Source organism: Sinocyclocheilus grahami, unplaced genomic scaffold (genome assembly GCF_001515645.1).
Source record: "Sinocyclocheilus grahami isolate Dianchi unplaced genomic scaffold, SAMN03320097.WGS_v1.1 scaffold2518.1, whole genome shotgun sequence".
In the NCBI taxonomy this organism is placed as follows: Eukaryota; Metazoa; Chordata; class Actinopteri; order Cypriniformes; family Cyprinidae; genus Sinocyclocheilus; species Sinocyclocheilus grahami.
The window spans coordinates 34,586-44,350 of record NW_015507697.1 but is presented as its reverse complement, the minus strand read 5'-3'; the positions used below and the strand labels follow the sequence as shown (position 1 = coordinate 44,350).

The following is a 9,765-nucleotide window of genomic DNA, read 5'->3' as shown; positions in this document are numbered from 1 at the left end:
TGGTCTCCTGCATCACCGTGTAGATTACAGAATGCTACACACTCACTGAAATGATCATTATATGATCCAGATGGGCAGAACCAGGAGATCTCCACCACTCCGTCCATCAGGACTCTGGTTCTGCTGCTGCCTGGGCAGTATCTGTGGAAGAATGTGTTGTGTCTCTCATTAATCAGACTGTTCATCAGCTGAGACTTGGAGGAAGACACAGAGCCAAACCTGAAGAAGAACACCATTGGAGTTTCTGCCTTGTAGATCGGCAAGGTTTGACTGATCATCTCATTTCTGGTGTTTCTGATCTTCCAGCTCTTGCTGATTTGTCTGAATGTCCAGAGAGGAAACTCAATCTGTCGTGTGATTGGATCAGGAACAAGCAGAGGCAGAGCGCACTGGCACTGGGACAGTTTAGTGACCATCAGCTGCTTCAGGAAAACATCAGCACGATGAAACACAGCCATCTGGACATCCATCGGGTGGATTCGCTCAGACTGACTTGTGGTTTTATTAGACATTCTTTCAAAAATATCACTCTCATCTTCAGGTGAGTCACTGTCTCTTTGTTGCATGTGATCTTTGGTCTGCTTAGTTTGAATGTATCGTGCTCTGTAGTTCATCATCAGTAGTTTCTGTAGGAAAGTCTGAACCAGCTCTTCTTCAGCACAAGACTCATGAGACTGTAATGAATGTGCAGTTATCTGAAGAACATCTGCAGCTCTCAGTCTGTTGAGGTGTTTGTCTTCAAGATGAAGTCTGTGAAATAGATTCTGTATTTTTTCTGCTGGTTCAATGTCCCGGTTTTCTCCCTGTGTAAAAAAACAATAATACAAAAAGTTAAAACAATAGTACAATTGTTATTATAATCATCACAAGCAATAATTCATTTCTGTTATTTACCTGCAGTGAAGGACCAGTTTTAGAGCAGATCTTCTTCTTCTTCTTCTCCTCCTCTTCCTCTCTCTCATATTCCTCTCTCCACTGCACTCGTCTTCTCTTCAGCTCTTCTTCATGCTGTTCTTCAAGAGTCTTCTGTTGATCTTCTCGCATGTTTCTTTCTTCTTTCAGTCTCTTCTCTGAATCCTCTAGCTGTTCTTGTTTCTCTCTTTCTATTCTCTCTTTCTCTCTGACTATTCCCTCCATTTCACTCTTCAGTCTCTGAATCTGTTCTTCCCAAGCTCTCTGTTCTTTCTCTCTACTTTTCTCCTCCTCTTGTTTCTGTTTCTCCCGTTCCTCTCGTTCTCTCTTCATCTCCTCTTTCATCTCTCTCTCCTTCTCCTTTATTTGTGTTTTATATCTCTCTTCTCTCTCATTTAATTCTTCTTCTCTTCTCTTTCTCTCTCTCTCGTGATGTTGTCTTTCATTCTCTATTCTGTTCATCAGTCTGTCTGTTTCTGTGTCGAATCTGATCTGAAGATTTGCTTTTTCTTTCTTTACAGTCTCTGTTTCATTCCTCATTTCTTTTATTTCATTTTTATACTCCTCTTTTACACTTTTCATCTGCTCCTCCTGTTCCTTCATTTCTCTTTTATATCGTTCTTCTCTCTCTCCGAGTTCCTCTTCTCTTCTCTTTCTCTCTTTGTCCTGATTCTGTCGTTCTTCCTCCATCATCATCTTCATTCTCTCTCTCTCTTCTTCATGTTTCTCCATCAGTTCTTCTCGTTCTCTGTTCAGTTTCTCCATCCGGATCTTCGTCTTGTTTTCTTCTTCTTCATGTTTAGATCGAAGATCTTCTCTCTCTTTCATTAGTGTTTTATATTCTTCTTCTCTTTTCTTCCTGTCATTCTCTTGTTCTGTAATTTCTCTTTTCAGTTCTTCTTCTCTTCTCTCTCTCTCTTTGTCCTGATTCTGTCGTTCCTCCTCCAACATTTTCTTTCTCTCGTCCTCTTGTTTAAGTCTCTGATTATATTCATCCTGCATTTCTTGTTCTTTCTTTATCCTTCTCTCCTCCTCTTCTTCTCTTCTTTGTCTCTCCTCTTGTTTCTGTTTCTCCCATTCCTCTCGTTCTCTCTTCATCTCCTCTTTCATCTTTCTCTCTTGTTCCTCTCTTTCTTTGATGTCTCTTTTATATCGTTCTTCTCTCTCAATAAATTCTTCTTCTCGTCTCTTTCTCTCTTTGTCATGATGTTCCTCCATCTTTATCTTCATTCTGTCTTTCTCTTCTTCTAGTTTCTTCATCTCTTCTTCTCTTTCTCTGACTCTCTCCATCAGTATCTTCATCTGTTGTTCTTGTATTTCTCTCTCCATCTCTCTGAACATCTTACATGAGTAGTAACTCCCTCCGTTTGCTTTCACCATGTTGTCTATCTTCTGCAGTAGATCAGTCACCTGTGTTCGGTCTCCAGTCTCTTTATTATTGAACACAAGGGATCTGTTTCCACAGGCTTCAATCAGCTGATTCAGAGCAGATCCAGGTTTTCCCAAACACTGATCAATGGTTTTGTTCTCCAGAAAGTCTCCTCTGGTGAAGAGCACCATGGTGAACATTAAAGATTTCTCTCCAAACGTCTCCTGGATGATCTCCACAGCTGTTGCCTCTTCTTTAGTGAATCGTTGTCCTAAATTGAGCACGATGATGAACACATGTGGTCCAGGCAGGATCATGGAGATGCTGTTGCTGATTTCTCTCTGGATTTCTTCATTACTGAGTTCAGTATCAAACAGTCCTGGAGTGTCGATCACAGTAATGTGTCTGCCGCTGATTTCAGCTGTCTCTTTCTGACAGTCTTTAGTAACAGACTCTTGAGATGTTTCTGCTGTGAATGCTTTTCTTCCTAAGATGGTGTTTCCAGTTGCACTTTTCCCGACTCCAGTTTTTCCCAGCAGCACAATCCTCAGATTATCTTCTCTCTCTGTTGAACCTGTAAGAGTGGAAATGCATCAGTTTTACAGCCTAAAGTTTTTTTTCCGGACAAAATTGAATTCTGTAACATAAAAGAGGTCTGCTATCTGCTTGGTAAGTATAGTATATGGAAGTAAGATTGACATGCTACTTTACAATTCACACAGGGTGCGCTTTTCTATATTTTCATCAGTTGCTCTGTCAAATTCTGCACTTCTCTTCAGTGATTGGCCAAAATGATCAGATAATCTTTTGTAAAATTTCCTGTGGAACACTGAAGCTTTGACTTTGGAATTTTTAAATTGAATTTGGAATTTTTTAACTTTAGAATGTTGAATTTTGCAGTTCTTTGGTTTAAAATTCAAATGTATAAAGCTCTAATATAGAATCAAACTCTACTGTAACAAAAAATCAATTTCAAAACATGCTCTGTAGTTTAAGACCCAAAATGATCGTCTGCTCATTACCTTGTGACAGTACATGTGTTTCTAGTGACTGAATTTTCTTCTTCATCTCTTCAAATTTCAGCAGTTTTATCATCTGAGCATCCAGAAATGTCTCTGTGGAGAAAAACTCTCCTCTGTTTTCTTCCAGCATCTGCTCGATGTTCTCCATCAGTGTGGACACTTGTGTGTTCAGGTCAATGAAATTATGTCGTCCTCCAAAACTCTCAATGACAGACTGTGTTTCTTCATTTAGTTCTGCTGTCTGACGCTCTGGATTCTGCTTTATGAGGATCATGATGTGTTTGTTGATTCTCGGGCTGAAGATCCTCTGGATCTTCTCCGTTTCAGCTTTGTCTTCATTATTAAGTGGAGCATCAGGAATGATGAGGATGAACACATGAACTCCAGGATGACAGAGAGACACACAGCGGAGAGTCTGACGCAGCACGTCCTCCTCTGAGAGATGGATCAGAGCTGGAAGCTCTATTACACGAAGCTCCACGTCTGATCTTCTGTCGGTCTGCTGCAGGATCAGACCTGATATGAAGGATTTCAATGTCCCGTCACTCCCACACACAACCAGATTCAGCTTTTTACACTCTGAAACTGAGAACAGAAGAAAATAAAAACATTAATGTACCTATATAAACATCAAATTTCATCACACAATATCATCCATTGTGAAAAACTGTGAACCTTCGGCACAATCCAGACGCAGTCCATCGTTCATCTTCACAATGTCCTCAAACATCTGCAGCAGATCATCAGGAGAGCTGCTCCTCTGAAGACCGAAGTGTCTGTTTGCACATTTCTGAATGATGTTCTGTAGGATGTCACTGGTTTCTGTGGGCTCTTGTGTTGTGAGCACCATGGTGTGCTGATAAACCTGCTCAGAGAAAGAGAGCAGCACCTTCTCCACACGCTCCTGATCTTCTGCTGAACACGGCTCATGTCTGAGGAGCAGCACGATCACATGAGGTCCTGGATCAGACAGATGCACACACTCTCTCACTGTCTGTGTGAGCTGATGAGCTGAGATGTTCGTCTGGAGCAGCTGAGGACTGTTGATGACCATCACATGTCTGTCCTTCAGTCTTCCTCCGACTCTCTCTACAACATCTGGAGGAGCTTCACTGTCAAACGCTGCTCGTCCTAAGATGAAGTTTCCCACCAGACTGTTTTCTGACACGCTCGAACCCAGAACAACAATCCTCACTGCAAAGAGTCAAATCAGACATTCAGTGTCCACAGTTCTCACATCATACAGCAACACATGTGATATGTAACATGTTATGATGCCAGGATCTTGACCTTAATCCAACATCACAGATCAAAATAACCAGAATCCAGCAGCAGAAGATACATTTAATCACTTGTGTTTTGATGGGGATAAATTGTTTATATTTTCCACACATAACTTCATGTATTTATGTAGATAAATACTTACTCTGAGGAGGTGGTTCTTTGCTCCATCTTCTCCTACGAGGAGGATTGTGGACGACAATCACTGTATGAAACAAAAGACCTTCATCACCCAACAGAAAACATCTTTGAACAAAATATTAAAACAGCAAAATGTCTCGGTTACATATGTAACCCTCATTTCCTGAAGGAGGGAATGGAGACATCATGTCGTGATCGACGAATTGGAATCTCGCTTCAAGAGACCAATATACTTCGAGTGTAAACTAAATGAGCCAATGGACATTGGCATGCGATGATTGCATCCAGCTGCTGCTGATCACAGCGTGAGCATAAAAAGGTAGAGGGTGCAACACATACCAGCTTTTCGCTTCGGAGCCGAGGTGATAACCCGGCCGCTCAGCGGTGGTACAGCAGCCGTGGTGACGGGATGTGACGTCTTCATTCCCTCCTTCAGGGAACGATGGTTACATACTTAACCGAGACAGTCCCTTTCAGTCAGTTACTATGATTCACATCGTGACCGACGAATTGGGATCCCTACCTAAGTGCCATGGATGCTGCCCCTTCCAGTGTCCTGTGCGAGCCTCCTGCGCTCCCTTTTTGGTGTAGGCCAGGGCTCGCAACAAGAAGGCCAGTCACTTTTGCACTACCCACTCAGTGAGACTGGATAACAATGGGAAAACGTACCCGTTCCACTTGGAACAGGAACGCCGCGGAAGCCCCATCCTTCCCGAAGGAGGATTCGGAAGAACTTACACATATGAACAACTGTTTAGGTGCATATGGAAGACTAGAGTTGATTATATGCTCTCTTGGAAATTGCAGAAGTCTGCTGGGGAAACACGGGCTCTGAGGCTATACCATGGACTTTACACATATGGGATCCACTTTGGTCTCTACATATGGAACCCAGCCCTCTATCAGTTCTCACGGATTCATCAAGGGCCTGCCGAGGGGATGGAGGAGCTTGACAGGGTCTACAGTACGGACTCTCTGGAGCGGTTTTAGCAAGCCGTCACTAAACTGGGGCCTCTCAGTGCTTCTACCCGTTTGAGGTGAGAACACAGGAGGATACCGGCTCCACACGAAGGCTATAGAATCTAGTGAATGCGTTGGGGGTCGCCCAGCCCACAGCTCTACAAATATCTGTCAACGAGGCACCACGAGCCAGCGCCCAGGAGGATGCAAGTGTTACCACCTATTCCTGAAGGGAGTAGTGGGAACCTTGGGCACATAGCCTGGCCGGGGCTTCAGGATTACCTGGGAGTCAGCCGGCCCAAACTCTAGGCACGATTCGTCAACCGAAAATGCGTGCAGGTCCCCTACCCTCTTGATGGAGGCCAGTGCAAGCAGGAGCAGAGTTTTCATTGATAGAAACATCAGAATAAATGTTTGGAGGTTGTTGAGGAGACTAAAATTATTTTGATAATTTTCACTAAATATGCAAAAATAAATGGATTTTTTTAGATATGATGTATACTGCCCCTGAATGTAAATAAAGTGCTTAGTAACACTTTATTTTAAGGTGTCCTTGTTACATGTACTTACTAATATACTAACAATAAATTATACATAATTACATGCAAGCCAAACCCTAATCCTTTCCCTAACCATATAGTAAGTTCATGTAGTTAATTAATATTACTCAGTACTTAAATGTATATTTACACCGTAACAAGGACATAAAGTGTAACCAAGAATTGGTAATTGTATTGACCGAATGGAATGAAAATGTTCTTTTAGAATAATTTTAAACAATGATGCGACTGTGATTTTTACCCGTGGTTTCTGAGGTTGACATGTTGATATTCTGTTCTCTCCTCCATCTATTTCTTTAGCATCTTCTCTGACTCCTGACGTCTGTTCATCGTCCTGTAAGAGATTTCAGTGATTTTCAATCAGTAACACAGTCTCTGTGCATTCTTCCAGACTAGGTGAAGCCCCATCACTGTTCTGTTGTTCAGTTTTCGGGTTTAACTCTTGCTGTGAATCACTGAACAAACACTCATATGTGATAGAAACAAGATACTCTCTGGATTACTGAAAACAGATTGAACTCAAGTATCCAAATGATTGAAAGAATGCTATTAAATGTTGAATCACTTGTATCTCCACATTCAGAAGTTCTGCAGCACTGAACATAAACCAGAAACTCTTCACAAGAGACAACGTTTCTGCTTCTAAACACTGAACACATTTAGCTTTTGTTCAGTGACAGAAGATGAAAGTGAAACTGTTGCTCATACAGCTGTTACATTCATAAACGAACTAAAGTCATTATTTCATGTTGCACATCACAATGAAGTTTCATATCACAAACATTAAGAGAGCATATGATACCTGTATTCTGAGGTTTCAGCATGTAGACTTGCTACAATGTAACCAGGAGGAAGTTTGTAGGAGTCGCCGCTCACTTCACAAAATAATGTAATCAGTTTCTGTCTCCCGGGTCAAAGTGCAAGCTTCTTCTTCATTTACTTTTTTTTTCAGTTTGTAATGGTTTTAAAGCTTAGGAATAGCACTGGTTTTGGAAACGGTCTGGTTTCTGTTCGTCGCCTTCTATTGGAGGCTTGTTAAAAGCACTACATCTGAATGAAGTCTGTCCCAATAACATACACGCATCTGTCTGTCAAGGAATATGTTCTAAGAATGTTTTGAAATGTAACTTTTAAAAATGTACAAACGTCCAGCATTCATGGGACGTTCAGAAGTAACATTCCCATACTGTTTGAATAACCAAAAATGTATTTAGAACATTAACGGTGCGATTGCTCCGAGAACATTCAGAAATAGAGCTTTGCGGCCAAACCAAATGAACATGGTACCATGTGTAAGAAACATGCTCATACCACATTACTTTTTTTTAAGTGAACAGACTAAATACTTTTTCCCACACTTAATACCAAATTGTCAGAAAACTAGCCGTCATAATCAATCAGTGTCGGTGTGTGGCATTGTGGGTAGTTTCTTGAGTTGATTTTCCAGCCTCTTCTTTACAGCACCAGCTCTCCTGATTGTCATGTAAAGGAGATCTCCGGGTAATTAGCGGCACTAATTGGGCCTAGTAGCGTGTTGAATGAGTGTTTAGAGTGTGTTTTAAGGGCAGGATTGTCTGCGGAGAGTGTTTGCCTGTCTGTCGACCCACTTCTGTGCCCCTAAAACATTTTATTAGACTAGTAAATTAACATATTAGATTAGATGCCAATCAAATCAACATTCTGTATAATATGCACCGTCACTTGGGAACATCAACCCTTATTTATATCACACTTACTGACTAGTGATGGCGTAAAATGGTAAAATCGTGGTACTTTAATATATATACCATAGTATTGAATGATTGCATATTCATATACCATGGTACTTAGATGGTTTTCCAATGTTTTTCAAAGAATACCTTGGTACTACATAGTATATGCTCAAAAAAATGTGTATATGTGTCCAAAAACAGTGTATCACCATTTAATATATTCAAAAACATACAGTAATCACGGTATCCAAAATCATGGTTTTACCATGGTACATGTCCAAAATCATGGTATCAGTAGATGTCCAAAAAACATGACTTCGCCATGGTACATGTCCAAAAAAAACATGGGATGACCATAGTACTGTAGATGTAGATTTCCTAAAAACATGGTATCACCATAGTAAATATCCCCAAAGATGTGTTTTTACCATTGTATATGTTCAAAAACATAGCATTACCATGATAGACATCCAAAAAGGAGTGGTATCACCATGGTAAATGTCTAAAAAAAAACATGTCAGCGTAGTAGAGATCCAAAAAACATGGTATCACCATGGTAAATGTGGAGAAAAAGTTTTTATCATTGTACATGTCCAAAAACATGGCATCACCAGAGTAGATGTCCAAAAAAACATGATGTCACCATAGTAGACATCTAAAAAATGTGGTATTACCATGGTAAATGTAAAAAAACATGGTATTACTATAGTCGATGTCAAAAGAAACATGATATCGCCATGGTAAATGTCTAAAAAAACATAACGCCACCTTAGTAGACATCCATTAAAGAAAATGGACCATAACTATACGTTTTACCTTTATACATGTCCATAAAACATGGTTTCATCATGGTAAATGCCCCAAAAAATGTATCACCATGGTAAATGTAAAAAACATGGTTTTATCATAGTAGATGTCAGATTATTAATAACCAATTTTGTGATATATTTGTAAAATATAAAATGAAGTATCGTTGACAATTTAGCATGTGTATCTGTTCATTAGTGTACTGATGCTATGGCGACCACCTTGTCTATTTCAAAAAATACGAAAATAGGTGAACAAATACAAGTGAAATCAAACTTAGAAGTTTACATCTAAACTATGAACCCACACAGCGTCATTCATGAATGACAAGCAGCATCGTAAAAATACCGATTTGACACACACAGCACTGTGGTGTTACCATGTTTAAAACGTATTTTAATGACACGGGAAAGCACAGTACTGTAGTGTAAAAATAAGCTGTGTGAAAGTCTCCTCAGAGCCAGTGTGTGTTCATTATGTATTAATTTAAGCGTTGTGTTTTGTGTGGGTTGACGGCTCTCTGACACGGTTTGTTTAGTCCCGCTGAAGGAGATGGAAGCTCCGCGTGAAGCCCTCTCAGAGCCGCTCCAGATCACCGCGGGCTCGGCGGAACCGACCGGCAGTCCCGCTGGACATCCGCTCGTTAGCCCGCGCTCCATCACCGTCTCCATGGCAGCACTGACCTCTGAACTTCTCACATCCTACCAAAACAGAGCCAGAGTCCAAAACCAACATCTGCGAGGGGCCCGACGGGATGGATGTGCGCAAACAGACCGCACATGAACCCCGTAAACCCACAGAACGCGGGAGCGTTAGCTTAAAAAGAGCGCGAAAGTCGCCGATGTACCGTTTAGTGTCCAGCGCGGTTGCTGAGGGCTCAGATCTCTGATATTGTGTCATTTCAATCGAAAATCAATTAATATAATCACGTATTTAGGGACAAACGGATTGCCTTCTTAATTTAATGCCGTGTAACACGCATTTTTTTATTGTTCACGTCA

General features: G+C 40.9%; 1 protein-coding gene across 1 annotated transcript in view; it reads right to left on the bottom strand.

The window, feature by feature from the left end:
• Positions 1–7,121, bottom strand: part of LOC107575231 (interferon-induced very large GTPase 1-like) — an 11,577-nt gene extending 4,456 nt beyond the window's left edge. Inside the window, exons 1-7 of the mRNA XM_016261639.1 lie at positions 7,048–7,121; positions 6,487–6,579; positions 4,730–4,789; positions 3,979–4,497; positions 3,304–3,888; positions 895–2,855; positions 47–803 (exon numbers count right to left, since the gene is read on the bottom strand). Of these exons, the coding sequence (XP_016117125.1) occupies positions 47–803; positions 895–2,855; positions 3,304–3,888; positions 3,979–4,497; positions 4,730–4,789; positions 6,487–6,508 (3,904 nt within the window). The 5' untranslated portion in view covers positions 6,509–6,579; positions 7,048–7,121. The remainder of the gene's footprint in view (positions 1–46; positions 804–894; positions 2,856–3,303; positions 3,889–3,978; positions 4,498–4,729; positions 4,790–6,486; positions 6,580–7,047) is intronic.
• Between the last annotated feature and the right edge of the window lie 2,644 nt (positions 7,122–9,765).